Raw genomic sequence first — 19,825 nt, forward strand, 5'->3', positions numbered from 1 at the left:
GAAGAAACATTAGTAAAACAGAAATATATAGAATTAGAGTTCGAAATTAAAAAGGTAAGAATTCATAAAAATGAGATGTCCTTGGAAAAGAAGTAAGATATGATAAGTATTCCTAAAGCTAGGTAATCAAAACTAGTGTCAGTAGATATAAAGGTAAACTCATATGTAATGAGAATGTGGCAGCACAAGATAATTGCCTGTTATAGCTAACAATGAAATTCTCTTATTCCTTAACTGATACATCTGAATTTATTCCGGTAAAAATGGAGAGTAAAAACTCTATATTCCTTTCTTTTCCCTTCCATTTTTTAATCTCTCTTTCCATGTCTTCCTCATTTTCATTGTTTTCTCATGTCTTCCTCTTTGTTGAACTCCTCCATCTCATCTCTTTCTCCTTCGTCTTTCTTTTGTTCTCTTTTTGAATCCGTCACCGTTATTCATGATTTTACTATAGCCAAAGTTTTGGTTTTACTAAAATAATTATAGTAGCATTAAACAAACAACAGATGATATTTTCATAATAATGATAATCACTGCCTTGTGACTCCATATTAATTCAAGGAATATTTACAGAAATCTTACTAAGCATCAGGCACTGTGCTGAGCTTTGAGGATACAATAATGAATAAGAAAGACTTGGTTATTTTCTCATGGAGCTTGAAGTGTAGCCAAAAAGACAGATATTTTAGGTGAAGTATAGGAAGTTGACATTGTTACAGTTAAAACCTGGTTGGGTATTTGAAAACTATAGGTCAACATAGGATGGATGGATGGATGGATACATAGACAGGTAGGCAGACAGAAAGACGTATGGAAGACTTGCATTTAAATTGAGACCTGAAAGATAAATAAGAATTAAATATGATTAAGTATGTAAAAGAATACATTGGCGATTGAGAAGAAGGAATGGAGAATAAGGTAAATGCGGTTTTAAAGTCAAGACAATGATGCTGTTTTGGGATTGAAAAAGGCCATCAAGACTGAAACACAGAGATGGCATATGACGAGATTTGTAAGATAAGCAGTTTCTAAATCGGATAAGACAAAGTTAAGAATATTAAATATTGTCTTAAGGATGTCATTAAGGCGATAACTTACTTTGTTTTAAGCAAGTCATCAAAGGTAGATTTAAGAAAACATAGTGACTTTAGAATTACATTTGTAGAGATTAGTCTGACTGAATCTCCCTCCCTCCCTCCCTCCCTCCCTCTCTCCCTCTCTCTCCTTCTCTCTCTCCCTCTCTCCCTCTCTCCCCCTCTCCCTCTCTCTCCCTCTCTCTGTCTCTCTCCCCCCTCCCCCCCACACACAAATGGATTCTAAGTAGTCAAATACAGGCAATGTCTTTAGGACAACCTAGAGGTAATATTGGAGTTTACAAAAAAGTAACTTGAGGCCTAGAGATATTATTTTACTTGTCTTACGTTATATAATTGAAAAGTTGTGGAGCTACCAAAAGTCACATTTCACAAAGTTCATACCTGTCACTAATAGGTTAGAAAATTTTCATTCATGTATTTATTTAATATACATTTTTATTAAAGGTCTATATATGCCAGACATTCCCTTAAATAATAGAGATAAAACAATAAAGTCCCTACACCCAAGGAGTTTACATTATATTCAGATAGAGGTAGATAGTGATAGGTGCTCTGAAGAAAAGAAAGCATGGTGGAGGGGATAGCCATAATTAGAAAGTACTGTTTTACAGAAGAAGTTGCAAAAATCTCTCTGTTTAGATAAAATATGAACCCAGACTTTAAGAAAGTGAGGGGGAAGCCATAAGAATAGGTCAGACCAAGAGCCCTCCAGGTAGGAGAAAAAGCAAGGGCAGTCATCCTGAACAGAGCCTAACTGGTGATTGAGATATGTATAGCAAGAAGGATGCCAAAGTCATGAGGTTATAATTTCTCTTACATAAAAAATAAAAGGATGGTCATAATAAACTATACAAATAGTTTTTTTTCTATTTTACCTTATTTACCTGAGAAATAAATTTTAAAGTTTATATATTTATGTTTTATCCTTGTATCTACCCTTATGAAGTATACATTATTAGCCTTACTTTATAGGAGGCTAACTTCAACTATGGAAATTTAAGTAACTTAATCCACTAGTCAGCTAGCAACTGTGGAGCTCAAAACTAGATTTTGAGGCTGAGGCAGGTGAATCACCTGAGGTCAGGAGTTTGAGCCCAGCCTGGCCAACATAGTGAAACTCTGTCTCTATTAAAAATATAAAAATTAGCTGGGCATGGTGGTGCACGCCTGTAATTCCAGCTATTCAGGAGGCTGAGGTAGAAGAATTGCTTGAACCCAGCAGGTGGAGGTAGCAGTTAGCGAAAATCGTGCCACTGCACTCCAGCCTGAGAAATAGAGTGAGCAAGACTCCCTCTCAAAACAAAACTAAACAAAACTAGGTTTTGTGCATTGAGGTCCAGTGTAGGTGATCAGAGAAAAGTCTCCACTAATCCCATGGAAATGACTTGATGACCATAAACACAGTGATTCAAGGCAAACAAACAATTCTGCGAAGTGAGATCACATCATTTACCCAGACATAAGGGGTTATATCTCTTACGGGAAGGAGAGAAAATAAATGAAGCAGAGGTGCTGACTATCTTACAAAATATCCAGAATGAAATAGACTCTACTTGACTTATGTGCTCTTTTTCTTGACTCTGAATGAGTCACAGCTTAAGTAGAACCAAGATAAAAAATCACAACTTATTGGAAGACACAGAATTTTCATTTAACTCCATGCTTTCCATATCAGTGCAGTCTAGCTATAATCCAATTCATGAATCTGTTTCAATCAAGAATCTCTATGCCATGCTCACGAGAGTCTTAATAAATGCTTTTAATTGGATTTGTTTGAACTTTTCTATGTTCTTGGCTTAATAATGGCCCCCTTGGACATGTAACATTCCTTCTTTTTCTTTGAGTACAGATGTAGTGATTATGAAATATGGTTTAAGAATCTACAGTGTGCTGAATCATGGGGAGTACAAACATGAAAACAGCAAGAACAGCTCTACTGAGACACAGACAGATAATGGTTGCACTGATTGGAAAAGATTTCTTAAAGCACGTAGTACTTGAACTAGAAACTTCAGGGAAAAGGGGTTCTGACAAGTGGGATGATAGGGAAGTGTGTATAGGACTGCATAGAAGATATTCTTCAAGGAAAAATTGCCTTGAGAAAATTATTTCTGCCACTATTCATTCAAAATGCATCCTCACTCATCCAACTGACTCCTTTACTAGTCAGTTGTCATAACATATTTCCACACATTTCAAATATCACCTTCCTTCTCATTCTCTCATCTTGTCATTTGAATAATAATTGCTAAGACAATCTTATCCTTTCCCATAATATACATATTAGCAATCTGAAAAAAGGTAAATAAAAAAATAATAGAAGAAAGCCAGTGGAATTGATACTTCCTGCACAAAATGCTGTTACATGTTGCGATTTGAGATTGTTCACACTTGGACACAATAAAAACTAAAAGCCATTTCACACATTTAACTGTGTAAATGGACATGTACGTTTCACTTGCTGTATCAAACCGATAGTACCGAAGGCCTTCTCAATTTATTAACCTCAATTGGTCACTTTCAACTGTGATACTTCCTAAAAGTGATTTTGGTTCCCTTTCTTTCCTTCTGGTTTTCTTCTTTTGATTGCACCATTTAAATATAAAGAGTGTAACCCTTGATAGAAATTAATATTCCAAGGAATGAACAAGCTCAATAATGGTCACCAGTAGCTGCAAAAGAAAACTCAGCCTGCTAGTTTGTTCTATTTTAAAACAGATTTTCTTGAATATTCATCTCATTTTAATGTATTTGTGTAAATGTTTAAATCGTAAAGTAAGATAAAAAACAACTTCCACCAAAAGTTTTTTGGCTAATGATGGAAAGCTTTCAGTCCTAAATTTTGAGTCCTAACACTCTGAAGTCAGAAATTCCCATATAGAATTACTTTGATCTTCCTAAAATTAAGGATATGGAGAAAAAGCAATCATTTTAAAAACCACATGAATTGAGAGACATTCTTTGCTGCAGCTGAAGATATCTGCATTGGAAGGTAACTGAAGCATTAGGCCTCTCTAGATGCATTGTGCTATATAACTTACCCCCCTGCTTCACAGCCTTCTGGTGATCCCCGGGAGAATGACATACTCATTATTGCATAACTCTGAGCTCTGCAAGTCAACTAAACAGAAACAGCGCTGGTTGCAGATTATTAAAGAGAAACCCTGTCTCCTGCGACTTCTGTAGTTCCTCTTGCCTTTGCAACTTGGCTTAAGCAGTGTGAAGATAACAGTAACTTGGAGAAATACCCCAATTCCTCACAGATTGCCCTTTTAATTAGATGCTTTGTTAAAGTAATTATAAAACCAAACCACATTGTTTGTTCAGGGTTCCCTGGAAAGCACATTGATATTACTGACAGCTGAGAAATTTTAAAATATTTATTTTGTGCCTCGAAATTTCAGCTTAAAAAAAAAAAAAAAGAAAACAAAACAAAACAGGATCATTAGAATTCCCCAAGGCTTTCATGTAAATGTCCTGCATAAAAACATGAGAGAATCTGTGATAGAGTTCAACGAGGTATCCTTCAAGAAACTGAGCTTGGAAATCTGTTTATGCTACTTTTTATTTTGAAGTGAACAGGTAAAAATTGCTATACACAATCCATAATGATGTGATTTAAAATTGAATGTCTGCCCTAAAGTGGAGGAGCTTAGCTATCAAAAGTCAGCAGTGCAGACTTAAGAAAATGCAACAGGGTGACAGCAAAAAAAAGTCAACCTAGGAGCTGGCCCTTATTTCGTACCCTCAGGAAATAGGTAATTAGCCTTATTAACTCAATCTGTTAATAGATAAATTTGCTACAAATTCATTTCATTTAAGAATTGGAGTAAGGAGTGCAGTTTACACCAGTGAATAAAAGAATGTGTTCTTCTGGTGATTTAACTTGATGTTAGTATGGGATTTGGTGTGTGCAGAGGAGTGAAGGTTTTCTTGGACTTTTGATAGGGACCACTTATGATATTCCATGTTGCTTATTGACAGATAGGCTTGGGGAATTGTTGGGCCAATGGTACCACAGCTCTTCCATCATGAAATTGAACTCAGCCCCTTATTATCATTCAAGTGGATTTCATCTTACATATAAGAAGCATAACAGGCAAAAGCAAAAACTGCTTTTTAAAAGCAGTATAATACATGTTTTAGTTCCTGGGAAAGTGGTTGTTCAGAATTTCAAAGTTCCACTGTACAAAGGATGGCACAGATTGTTTTGACTTAGATAAAATTCAAAGAAGTTGCAAGTCTTTTGCTTGGTTATAGCAAACTTTCATGTGCTCATGGAATGTCTGACCCTTCTATGACTTGCTTGGCTTTTTCTAAGTACCATGTAAGGGATCAGGTGGGTTCTGGAATCTTAATGACTAGGTTTGGATCCAGCTTCACTTACCATATATTCTTGGGCAAATAACTTTCCTATGCCCTGGGTCTTCTCATCTGTAAAGAGGGCATATCTACAGTATCTGTCACAGTGGGTTTTTATGAGAATTAACTATGATGATGGCAACAGAGTGCTCAACAGTGTGTTGTTCTTTCTGGTTCTGATAAATAAGTATATGTCAGACTTTGAATGCAGTTGTTTGTTTATTTTTGAGACAGAGTCGTGCTCTGTTGCCCAGGCTGGAGTGCAGTGGCACGATCTTGGCTCACTGCAACCTCCACCTCTTGGGTTCAAGAGCTTTTCCCATCTCAGCCTCCCCAGTCTCTGGGATTACAGGTGCCCACTACCACGACTGGCTAATTTTTATATTTTTAATACAGATGGAGTTTCACCATGTTGGCCAGGCTTGTCTTGAACTCCTGACTTCAGGTGATCTGCCTGCCTCAGCCTCCCAAAGTCCTGAGATTACAGGTGTGAGTTACCACACATGGCCGTGACTGCAGTTCTTTCTGACAGTAATATGAAATACTCAGACAACTGGTCTTAGGAACCTCTCCTTGTTCATGAAGATAAGCCTTGTTGTCTACATTTAGGAAATAGATGTATTCATTTCTTTTACAAAAGGAGGGTGTATATTCAGTATGTCTTAAAAACCCATCATCTAATTAAGGTATAATTTAATGGGGCATCATATAATTATAGCAACATGTGCAAGAGGGCATTTTGTGGAATTAGGCAGTTTTTTAAAAATTTATATTTTATAGGAATATAAGCAAGCTTTCAAAATTTTATTGTTTTTGTAAGAATAAAAGCAAACATTATGCTAAATGGGAAAAATAGTAAAGACATTTGTTTTAAGGACAAAGCAAGCTTAAAGTATTTCTACAACTTCTGTTATTCAAGAGTATAGTGGTTTTGGCAAGAAAAACAAACGTTAAAAATTCATAACATTTTATTACAAAAAGAAAGAAATCTTATTATTATAAATGGTGTTATTACATATTTGAAAATTGCAAGAAACTGCACTAAAAACCTATTAGAACTAATAAGAGAATTTAATAAGATAGTATGTTTCAAAAACATAGCTTTTCTTTATGGTGGCAATAATTTGTTTAAACCTGAAAAAGAAATGCATTTATAAAGCAGCCTAAAATATAGTATTATAAAATATAGGACTAAATTTAACAAGATGTAAACAAATGTATGTCATAAAACATATAACATTTTATGAAAAAATATGAAACAAGGCATGAATAAAGAACAAGTTAAATATGTTCCTAGATTAAAAATCTGATAATTACTACATTAGTTATTTCCAAATCAATGATTACTTTCAGACAGTTCTAATCAGAGTAAATTTTAAATGAGTAAGGACTTTCTGGGGTGGAAAAAGAAATTTATTTAGAAGAATAAATGTAAAAGAATCCCAAGAAATTTTGGAAAAAGATAATAAACATTAACATGTACCATAAAGCCTGATTTAAAATCAACATAGTACTTGTCTGGCATTGGAATTGACAGATCAGTATAACAAAACTTAGAAACAGCACCTATCTAGGTATATTTCAGAAATAAATATAAAAATAAAGCTGGCCTCTCAACCAGCAGATTAGTTACTAAATGGTATGAAACTATTGCCAGTACTTTTAGTAGAACAGAAAATGTTTTTCTTCTCTTACATCCAACTAGTTGACAGTGGTTGATTCTGGTGATGGAATTGAAGGCAAAGGAGGGTGAAGTCATCACATCTTATATAATTCAAAAATAGAAAGGCCTCAGGCGTCTATAGGATTTTGTCATCAATTTTCTTCTGGTATTTTTAAATAGAACAAAGATAGATGACTCAATCACAAGTCTTTTTATGCAACTGGAGGTTTTGAGCTGATCTTTCAAATACCATTTCTCTTAAGACTGACTGTATTCTTCACTTTGTGTCTGGTACCAGTAACCACTTGGCATCCAATCAGAAAACCTCCATATCACCCTCAACTCCATTTCACTCCCTGTCGATATCCATTCAATCACCAACATCTGTAATTTATGCCTTCATAATAGATTTGGAATCCATCCTCCCTTCTCCACACCCACCACCACACTTTATTTCAGGCTCACATCATTTGTCACCTGAAAGTAGCCTCAAATTTGCTATTTTCTGGACACCTGTTTGCTCCCCTGCCTCTTTATACCCTATAGTGTTGGCAGAGTGATTTTTTTCATCACCAGATGAAATTTTAATATTCATTATTAAAATTAATAGAGATGGGGGAGGGCTTGACCATAAGTGGGTAGCCTATGGAAATTTTGGGGGTGACAGAATGGTTCTGTATCATGACAGAAGTGGTGGATACAAAATTTTACCCATTTATCAAAACCCATAAAGCTATTTATACCACTAAGTAAATTTTGCTGCATGTAAGTTTTTAAAATCTATTAAAAATGAATATTCCCAGCCTGGTTAACACAGGGAGACCCCATTTCCACAAAAATTTTCTTATAAAAATTAGCCAAGTGTGCTGGTGCAGGCCTGTGGTCCCAGCTACTCAGGAGCTGAGGTAGGAAGATCGCTTGAGTCCTAGTGATCAAGGCTGAAGTGCCACGACTGTGCTACTGCACTCCAGCCTGTGTGACAGAATGAGAACCTGTCTCAAAAAAAAAAGAGAATTGAGAAAATATTAGAGGTAGGATGGTAAAAGAATACAAAGAGTTCAATGGTGAATAGAAGTGGTTGTCCACTATGATAAGTAAGCAAACAAATAACATTTAAAGTTTATAGCAGCGAGTGGCCTAAGGGAAATGATGTCCTTTGGTGAGAAAAGGCCTTGCCTATAGAAATGAACACATTTGTATGTATCAGACCTGCCTGGAAAGGCAGAGTGTGGGTGTATTAATTGCCTTATGTAGCTTGCTGTAAAGAAATATAGGCTATTAAGGACTGGAACAAAACTCTAACAAAACAATCTATAAAATACAGCACGCTAAATGCAGAACAAATATGTGAATATTTGTCAAAAGTTCCAACTGCCTGACACAACTTGGCAGTGCCATCCATAGCAGACCGTATGTGGTGGCAACTGCTTGCATCACCAAGATGTGGCACAGACAATTTTAGCTGTCCACTAGGAGGAAAAAAAAAGTATACAGTGTGGAGTAGATGGCTGGAGTGAGGTGAAGGAAGGGAAAATCACAGGTGAAGAAGGTAGAGAGGTAAGCGGAGAGACAGATAGATCATTTATGGCCTTCAGACCATTGTAAAGAACATGGCCCGCAATGTGGCCTGGGAACACTATAGGGGGTTTTGAGCAGAGCAGTAACATGATCTTAAATGTAGTTTTGTATACACATGTTCATGCTATATCTATATTCATACACATTTATTTTAAACACCATCTATATGCTGATGGCTTCCACATCTGTGTATATCTAACTGTGACCTTTCACCAAAATCCCAGACTCACATATTCAACTACTTTTTCAGAGCCACAGGTTTGACTAATCGGCATCTCATGTTGAACATGACCCAAGGAAAACTCACCTGTTTTGCCTCATTTCAGTTCATTGACCAACAGTTACCAGGTCAAAGACCTATGGGTTATGATTAAATCTCCCTTTTCCTGCACCACTCACATCTACTCTATAGTTCTGTTAACTATACATTACAAATGTTCTAAATCTATCCACTTTATATCATCTTCACAAGAGCCACCCAGATAAATGCAAAAGTAACTTTATGGTCTCCACACCTGGAAAATCAAGGATAAGACAGAGAATGAAAAAGATAAAAAGAGTTACAGGTGTGGTGATTCTCTTTGGTTTCTCTTAATACCAAGCTCATCCCTGCAGTAGAGAATTTGCAGTAGTTGTTCCCTCTCCCTACAGAGCTTACTACTCTCTGATGTTTGCTTGACTAGTTCTTTCAGATCATCCACCTTAGACTCAAATGGGGAGAACTTCCTTGATGGATCAGTTGTTATCCCATCAGCATAGTACTCATCAAGATCTCACAATTGTCTTATTTGTTCATTATTAGGACTTACTTTTTGTCTTTCCTTTCCCAACACTATGTTTTCAGTACCTAGAACTATGACTAGTATATAGGAGATGCATAGTTGTTGAAATGTCACAGGGATTAATATAATACATGACCTAGTATACTGCATGTGAACATTACACATTAGTAGAAATCGGTGTAACACATCTACATTCATGTTAAAAATAATATGTCTACATATCTGTTGCAAAGAATAACATCTACATATATGACATATATGTTACAAAGAATATCATGTCTACATACATGTTGCAGAAAATAACATATGTTCATTAGAACCAAAGTATACCAGGAGAGAATCCATAATTCAATAAAATAATCAAGAATGGCAATTAACCTAGTTATCTTGATCATTCAGACTCTAGTGATAATTTGGTGCCTTGTATTAGTCAGTTTTCATGCTGCTGATAAAGACATGCCAAAGACAGGGCAAGTTATAAAAGAAAGAGGTTTAATGGACTCACAGTTCCACATGACTGGGGAGGCCTCACAATCATGGCAGAAGGTGAAAGGCACATCTCACATGGCAGCAGACAAGAGAAGAGAACTTGAGCAAGGAAATTCCACTTTATAAAACCATCAGATCTTGTGAGACTTACTCATTATCACAATAATAGCATGAGAAAGACCAGCCCCCATGATTCAATTATCTCCCAATGGGTCCCTCTCACAATGGGTGAGAATTGTGAGAGCTACAACTCAAGATGATATTTGGGTGGGGACACAACCAAACCATATCAGACCTCGTTAATTTAAATATTTCAGGCAAAATGTGCTCTTTGGTTCCAAATTCACTCAATAATTGCCCTAATACTCCTCTATGCTTCATTTCTGCAAGCAATGTCCCAGAGATACTTGTAAACTGTTTCATGTCTGAGCAGCAAATTTCAGTTTCTGACTCCAAGTAAGGATTACTCATATATCTTCCACAGCATATTTTCTACATTGATGTTTTATAGTGCATTCCAATAGTAGCCACTTTCCTAATCCATAAGATTATCTGTGTTATAGAAAACTGAGTCAGGTAGCATAAAAGGAAAATTGTTATTTCTGCCTTTGGATTTAGAAGTGAGTGGGCATAAATTGGCTATCCTCCATTATGAACAATCTCCTGGCATAGTTATCATCATGATGAGGCCATATATTATGAATGGCTTAGATCTAATACTACCTTGATAGGAACTCTCCTTTTGGTCCTATGGGCTTAATTTGGTAATAAAGAGTTATTAAGCCTGGTCATGTAGATGCATACCTATAATTCCAACACTTTAGGAGGCTGAGGTGGGTGGATTGCTTGAGTCCAGGAGTTCAAGACGAGTCTGGACAACATGGCAAATCTCTGTCTCTACAAAAATAAAATAAAATAATAAATAAATTAGCTGGATTTGCTGGCACATGCCTGTGGTCCCAGCTACTAGGGAGGCTGAAGTGGGAGGTTAGCTTGAGCCAGAGGGTTAGAAGCTACAGTGAGCTGTGATTGCACCACTGCAGTCCAGCCTGGGTGATGGAGCAAGATTCTGTCACACACACACACATACACATGCACACACACAAACCTAATTGATATTTAGATGAAGAGGCAACATATCTTCTATGTACTAACATTTTTTCTAATGTTAAACATTATTTTGAGGCTTGCCTTTAGGATTGAAACATTTTCATGCAGTGAAGGATGAAGGGGAGTCTTATGTTCTAATAGCTCCTCCTCTTCAAGAGCCAGTTGATGTCCTCATTACAATGGTATGTTTAAAGCTCCAATGAATAAAATTCCATAGTTACTAACTTAACCAATTTGCAAGAGAACTATTCTATGGTTTGCAGAAATATGGAGACATAAGTACTGTTCTGAAAACATTTTAATAGTTTTTCCTTTTGTTCTAAAAGATGTTAAATATTATTCAAATCATTGTGACTTCATATTGCTCTTAAAAAGTCATAAATGAGGAAGACCTAGTTTATTTTCTTGGTGTAAGATGAGGCAGATTATCTTGTTGTTTTAATGGTTATTGCAAAAACTTGAAATGTGCTAAACAGAACTGACTGAAGAGTTCATTACATTTCAAGGGCACTGGTGAGACTGTGCCAGTAGGATTGAAAAGTATGAATCCATGCTTTTCATCTCTTTTATTACTTTTACTTAGAGTTTATATTAGGAAATACTTCACATTGTATTTCTGTTAAGGTTTATATCCACATTGAATCCAAATTGATTGAGATACATTTTTTATGATGTCTTTGCATATTATATCATAGTCCTTTTTTAGGGCATACAAATAATAGCTTTCTCTTTTTGTTCACAAAGGGCCATCTTTGGGGGGAAAAGTATCTAGAAAATTCTATTGACATGGTATCTTTAGAATCTATTGAAAAGCTATCGGTATGGCACCTATTTTGAAAACCTTAATAAGAAAATGCTTCCATCTATCACTTAAGCTAGAATTGGAAATTCTGAATATGGGTAAAGGTGGATGGGATTGTGCCAGCTTTTGCTATTATGTTGAGGAGAAAAATGTAATATTACCTCTAGTCATCAGATTTTCTTACATAATTGGGCAGATATTACTTTCAGAGATTTTCAGAAGCAATGGACACAGAAATTTCTGGTACATAAATAATGAAGAGTAGAATAGTTTGAATAAAATTCAAATCACTCATATTTTTAAGTACTCATTAATTGCCAAGAACTGTGTTCACACTTATGGAAGTTTGGATGGGCATATTCTTTCTTACATATCTTTGCATAATACTTTACTGATTTTCAAAGAATAGGCTACATGTGCTTGTATTTAGTCAATGGAAATATTGATCATAATCTATTGTAACTGCATTTTTACTTGCCTCTGTTTCTCATTAGACTATAAAATCCAATAGTGTGGGTTTTATGTCTGCCATATTTGTTCTTCCTGTATCCTGAACATTATAGGTACCTAGCCCCACACCTCAAACATAATGGGTGTTATATAAATATTTATTAATTGAATAATTATCAGCACCCAGAAAAAAATTCTTTTAAGCTAGGAAACAGGGAAGAATGACAACATAAAAATCAGACCATCAATGTATTATTAAAATTTATTAATTTTGACACACAATCCATTTAAAAGAAAACGTGTGTCAAGGTGGCATGCACATTCTCTTTTTAATAGCTAACAATATTTGAGAATTTATTTGCTACTTATAATGAGTATGATTGTATGAATTATCTCATTAAGTCTTCTAAACACAAGACCTTCATTTTACAGTTTAGGGAACTGAAGCTTAGAGAGGATAAGTAATTTCTCAAAATCTCACAGACAGTGAGTATACGGAACAAGTTTGAGCTCTTTCTTAGAGCAGAGTTCAAACTTTCAGTCAATCAATATTTGGAATGCCAACTTAATCAGAAGGGAAACTCAGAGAAGTGAAATAATTTCACAAGGACACAGAGTTGGTAAATGACAGAACATGGCATTAAACCAATTTGCACAGGTCCAAAGGTTGTGAGGCTTTAATCCAGGACACTGTCTTCTTTCTTTTAATAATAAATATATTTTTCACTGATTTAATAAACCATGAATCAAGTACTATCCTAATCATGCTGGACAGATCATGGCTCTTAACTGTTTCTCTAGGCAATTACTTAAGAAAGGACTGGTTAATTTGTTTTTGTATTTAGATAAAGTAAATAATTATTGGATAAGACAGCATTGACATTTTATTTTCCATTCTATTATTCTTATATCTGCCTTGGTTTCATCCTTCATTAATGAAACCTAAGAAGAAATATGTAGAAAGAAAAAAAAAAAACCTAAGTAAGAAACTATTTGAATAAAGATGCATTGATGCTACCTACTATGCCCATGGAAAGAATTTGGTATTCTTGTATGCTTAAGAAATTTTGTGAAAATCAAATCAAACATAGAAAATATATCACAAGCTGAAATAAAGAGTGACTTGGGCAACAGATGATGCATTATTTGAGCATCTATGAAATATGATTTGTCTTGCTTAAACGGTGTTCTGCCATGCTACATTTTCTATTATGCAGTGCTGATGATGATGCTTTTTGAATCCTAGAATCTCAAGTTCCTGATCAACCAAGCTCTCTTCATGTGAGGCCCCAGACTAACTGCATCATCATGAGTTGGACGCCTCCCTTGAACCCAAACATTGTGGTCCGAGGTTATATTATCGGTTATGGTGTTGGGAGCCCTTATGCTGAGACAGTGCGCGTGGACAGCAAGCAGCGATATTATTCAATTGAGAGATTAGGTGAGTATCTGTGATTTTTTTTATTCTATTAAGGGGAATTAATGATTTATTTTAAATCATTTTCTTTCTTGGAAGGCTATTCCCTGGGATTACAGCTTCAATTTAACAGCATATATTAAATCTGAAAAAAAAAAAAAAAAAAAAAAAAAAAAACTTCTCTATCTACATACACACACAGGCACACATAAACATTTCTTCTTTGAATTTGGGATTTCAGGTGTTTGATCTAGAGAGATTGGTAATGGTGCTTGCTCTGGTGTGTGCCCTTGCTTATAGGTTATGGGATGCAAAAAGTGCATTGGGCCATTTTTTCTTTTTCCAATGGTCAATGGAAACTTCCAATCCTAATAATTTCTATTTTAGAAAAAAGTCAACACATTTTTCGTCTTGTTGTTCTCACTATGAAAACGTTCTGTTAATTTTTCTTTAACCTTGAATTAGCTACTCATAGGGCCTTCTTCTTCCTTAACATTCACAAATATGAATGTTAAAGCCTCTGTCATTATGACTGCAAAACAAGATGAAAGAAGGAACTTTCAGTCAGGACAATATGTCAGAATGAACAGACTCCTTCCTGCATCTATACCTGCCCCTACCAATCTACTTTCTCTTAGTATACTCAACTCAATCTCATTTTTTTACCAAATGCAATACGTCAGTTTTGATAGTTCAGAATTCATTGAAAACGTGTTCATTCAGAGAGGCCTAATATGTGTAAAAGTGTTCATATTCATTTTAGATCTGATTTCCCATAATGCTGTAGGAGATTATATTATTAACCCAGAGAAATAAAGTAAATATACATGATATATCAGGATGCCAGTAAGTTAAACAATTTTCATAAAGCAAAATGCAAGTTCATTCCATTCTACCTGTTGATTTAATACCATATTACATCACCCCACTGGAAATGCAGCTTGATTGGGCAGACAGGGTGTAGGGGGTGGGGGGATCTGCTGCTTATTTGCAGGGTCTCTCACAAACAGAACATTCGTGATGAGAAGCCTGATTTGAATTTGAATAGCTAAAATGCCGTAGCAAGAAAAGATTTTCTCAGTAAAAAAGGAAAATTGCACTGACCCATTCTCTCTATAATTGCTTCAAGCACTAATAAGAGAAACACCTACTGAAAATCTCCACAATTTTAGTTAGCTTGGCATTTAGAAATAATATTCTTTCCATCATTCCCTGAGTTTGAATGTAAAGGCAATCACAAAAATCATATTTTATGGCTGTCAAACCTATGTCAGTGGACTCTCACTTATCCATTATTCAGCATTCACCATCTCTAACAGCTCATCTTGATGCCACTCACCCAGACAGAGGGAGGGAGGTGCCTGTGGCAGTGAACAGGCTCCCAGGCAATGAGAATGTGGTGCCAGCTCAGAAGGAAGTCAGGAGAGAAACTGCGTGGTTATACCCTATCCTTTTGATAATGATTCTCATTGTTACCAAAACAACTTTTTAGAAGCCTTCAATTTTAGTACAGTTTAGGAGTTTGGGAGATTAACACTGGCAAATCTCCCCAAATGCTTAACAAGAAAAACGAAAATTCTCTGTAAGATATATTCTAAAGAGCAAGGAAAATTTCAATGGTAAAAAGGAATATATATAAGCCTGTCTCAGTAATAATTAGGAGTTTGCACTTTACAGTTTACCTGGAAAGAGTAATTACACATGCACGTAGATAGGTATGTAAGTTCTACCAGTTGATACTCTTTTTACATAGTTCCGTGTCTAAATATAAAATATGAAACACAATAATTAGCATGTTCATTAAATATCCTCATGGTTATGCAAATGAACTGTCATTTTTCCGACATGTGTTTTCACTATTTAGACAAAGTGTGTGTGAGGTGTACCCTAAGCTCTAATCTTTATAAAGATAAATAATTTATTCAAGTCCACGTTTATGCTGCAAATAAATCACTGTTTTATTTATTCTATTGATCATTACAATTGACAAATCAGTTTTCATAGTAACTTTTTGAGAAAGCATTTATAATTTTTGTGAATTTTTAAAGTTTTTGAAAGACAGAGTTGTCTAGTCATTCTATATAGATAATAAAGAAAAGGAAATTTTATGTTTTAAGGACTGTATGACAGTTATACCACTAAAAGTGAATTAAAGTAATTTTAATTCATTTAAGCATAGGGTCAGCCATAATTTCAAGTATCATGGTTGTATATTAAACTATAAAAAATGCTATTTGTTTTATAATTTACCAATAAACCTCTTCATCTGTTTCATGAGAGAGCAAGACTTCTAAACAGCATTTTATTCACAGTTTAGACACCAGACACTGTGATCAGCTTCAGGACTAGAAATACAGGAACATTTTGAGTAATATCTAATAATGCCTGATTAAAAGCAAACAAACAACTTGCCTACTATAGGCACAGAGCTTCATTAATCTATGTTTGTACTATTAAATATTTATAATTAATCTATTGACATTTTACTCATTTTAGTTCAAGAGCCCTAGTACTAGACTTGAGATAAACAAATGATACAGACACACAAGCTGAGTTTACTACTTCTTAGCAAAATTAATTTGAAACCCAATCACGTTTTTAAAAATTCACTGTCTACCTACCAATTGATCTATTTATCAATTTATCTATCGTTACATCTTTTTTCAGGTATTATTTATATACAGTACACTGTATACAGTAAAAGGGTACGTTTTGGCATTTTTAAAAGAGCATTATTGAGGTATAATATTTGTTCAATAAGTTATAATTTTATAATATTTTCTCTAGTCTCAGTAATACTTTATTGTTTCAAATGTAAAGGTCTTCAATGTTTATGTTAAACTTATTCCTAAATACATACATATATGTAGGAATATACATATATTAGAAATATCCAAATATAAAACTTATATATACATATGCATATATATTTGGATATATATACACACATACATATATATTTAGATTATATAATATTTGTATATATGTACATTATATATACATATACTTGGATTATTTTAAATTGAACTGTTTTAAAATTTATTTTAAATAAATTTTTACTATAGTAAATTTATAGATGTATTATATAATGTATATATAGGTGTATTGATATATTTATAAATGTAGGGAATACAACAGATTTTAATGCTAACTTTGTATCCTAATAGCTGTTAAATTTACCTATATTTTCCATTAAAATTTTCTATTTAATCAAACATGTCTATGTGAATAGAAAGTTTTATATTTAGTTTCTGATTTCTTTCCCTTTTATTTCTTTCTTTTGACTTATTTCAGTGGTTAGGATCTGCAATAAAATGTTGAATGAAAGTGCTGAAAGCAGGTATCTGCCTTGTTTCTGATCTTAGGAGAAAAAAATTTAGTCTTTACCATGAAATTGGTTATTACCTCTGGGTTCTTTAAGCCTTTTGTGAGATTGAGGAAATATTATATTCCTTCTAGCTTTCTAGAAATTTTGATCATGAATATTTGTTGAATTTTATTAGATAACTTTTCATCTTTTGAAATGACCTTATTACTTTTTTCTTTTTTTATAATATGATTAATTACATTGATTTTTGAAGGGTAACCAACCTTGAATTTCCTGTATAAATCCTGTGTGGCCAAACATGTATTATTCTTATGTTGTTTAATTTGATTTGCTAATGCTTATTAAGGAGTTTTTTGTGCCTATATTCAGTATGTTATGGTTGCCTACAATTTTCTTTTCATGTAGTGTCTGTATGGGATTTCTCTTTTACTCCAGTTAGATTGGCTCAAAAAACGAGCTGGACAGTATTTACTCCCCTTCTATTACACAAAAGTTTTTGTAAAATGGATTTTATTTGTTCCTTAAGTATTTTATAGATTTCACTAATGAAATTATCTGGACCTGAGTTTTTTTTTTTATAGGAAGTCTTTGATAATAGATTTAATTTTTTAAAATTGCATGCATTCTTGTATTGATTTTGGTAAGTTAAATTTGTAATAAAATCTGTTCATTTCATTTTGTCTCTTTTTGGCAAAGAATTATTCATAGTATTCTCTTTATCAGTTATCTATGGTTATTGACTGCTTATTCATTTTGGACATTTGGTCTCTTCTGGTTCTTTTCTTTTTATTTGTGATGTCCAGACAGGGGTTTACTAATTTTGTTGATCTTGTCAAAGAAAGAGACATGTACATTACTAACTTTTCTGTTCTCTATCTCTATTTTATTTGTTTGATTCTCCTCTTATCTTGGCTACTTCCTTCCTCATATTTATTTTGGTTCTGGACTTCTATTTCTAATTTATTAATATATTAACTTTATATGAATCTATTATTCCTCTAGGTATCATTTTACTTGCATTCCACAAATTTTGATATGTTGTATTTTTATTATTATTTAGTTCAAAACATTTCCTAATTTTCCTTGTGATTTATTTTTCTCCCTAAGTTATTTAGTAAGGTGTTACTTAATTTTTAAATTTTGGTATTTTCCTAGTTATCTTGTTACTATTGGTTTTCATTTTTGTTTGTTTTCTTTATTTTTATTTTTATTTTACTTTAGGTGCATATTATATCTGGCATTTCTCCCCATGATATCCCTCCCCATCCTCCCCACCCCCCGTCTCTCCCCTACTTGCCCCCAACTGACCCCAGTGTGTGATGCTCCTCTTCTTGAGTCCATGTGTTCTCATTGTTCAACACCCACATATGAGTGAGAACATGTGGTGTTTGGCTTTCTGTTCTTGTGACAGTTTGCTGAGAATGATGGTTTCCAGATTCATCCAAGTCCCTACCAAGGACACAAACTCATTGTTTTTTTATGGCTGGGTAGTATTCCACGATGTATATGTACCACATTTTCTTTGTCCAGTGTATCTTTGATGGGCGTTCGGGTTGGTTCCACGTCTTTGCTATTGTACACAGGGCTGCAATGAACATACGTGTGCATGTATCTTTATAGTAGAACAATTTATAGTTCTTTGGGTATACACCCAGTAAAAGGATTGCTGGGTCAAATGGAATTTCTATTTCTAGATCCTAGAGAAATCACCACACTGTCTTCCACAATGGCTGAACTAATTTACACTCCCACCAACAGTGTAAAAGTGTTCCTGTTTCTCCACATCCTTTCCAGCATCTCTTGTCTCCAGATTTTTTAATGATCGCCATTCTAACTGGCGTGAGATGGTATCTCAATGTGGTTTTGATTTGCATTTCTCTAATGATCAGTGATGATGACCATTCTTTCATGTTTGTTGGCCTCATATATGGCTTCTTTTGCAAAGTGTCTGTTCATGTCCTTTGCCCACTTTTGAATGGGGTTGTTTGTTTTTTTTCTTGTATATCTGTTTTAGTTCTTTGTAGATTCTGGATATTAGCCCTTTGTCAGATAGGTAGATTGCAAAAAAATTTTTTCCCCTTCTGTTGATTGTCAGTTTGCTCTAATGATGGTTTCTTTTGCTGTACAGAAGCTCTGAATTTTAATTAGATCCCATTTGTCTATCTTGCCTTTTATTTTCATTGCTTTTGGTATGTAGTCATGAAGTCCTTGCCTATGCCTATGTCCTGGATGGTTTTGCCTACATTTTCTCCTAGTGTTTTTATGGTGTTAGGTTTTATGTTTAAATCTTTAATCCATCAGGAGTCAATTTTAGTGTAAGGTGACAGGTAGGGGTCCAGTTTCTGCTTTCTGCACATTGCTAGCCAGTTGTCCCAACACCATTTATTAATCATGGAGTCTTTCTCCATTGCTTGTTTTTGTCAGGTTTGTCAAAGATCAGATGGTTGTAGATGTGTGGTGTTGCTTCTGGGGCCTCTGTTCTGTTCCATTGGTCTGTGTCTCTGTTTTGGTACCAGTACCATGGTATTTTGATTACTGTAGCCTTGTAGTATAGTTTGAAGTCTGGCAGTGTGATGCCTCTGGCTTTGTTCTTTTTGATTAGGATTTACTTGGCTATGTGGGCTCTCTTGTGATTCCAAATGAAGCTTAAAGTGATTTTTTCCAATTCTGTAAAGAAGGTCATTGGTAGCTTGATGGGGATAGCATTGAATCTATAGATTACTTTGGGCAATATGGCCATTTTCATG

General features: G+C 34.5%; 1 protein-coding gene across 4 annotated transcripts in view; it reads left to right on the plus strand.

Moving 5' to 3' along the window:
• The window catches only part of DCC (DCC netrin 1 receptor), a 1,203,097-nt gene that overhangs the window by 989,759 nt on the left and 193,513 nt on the right, over window positions 1–19,825 (plus strand). For all 4 annotated transcript variants that reach the window (XM_032259518.1, XM_032259520.1, XM_032259521.1 and 1 more), the window contains exon 15: window positions 13,580–13,774. In XM_032259518.1, coding sequence (XP_032115409.1) covers window positions 13,580–13,774 — 195 coding nt within the window. The remainder of the gene's footprint in view (window positions 1–13,579; window positions 13,775–19,825) is intronic.

Source organism: Sapajus apella, unplaced genomic scaffold (assembly GCF_009761245.1).
Source record: "Sapajus apella isolate SASKATOON/1434 unplaced genomic scaffold, GSC_monkey_1.0 scaffold109, whole genome shotgun sequence".
NCBI classification, from domain to species: Eukaryota; Metazoa; Chordata; class Mammalia; order Primates; family Cebidae; genus Sapajus; species Sapajus apella.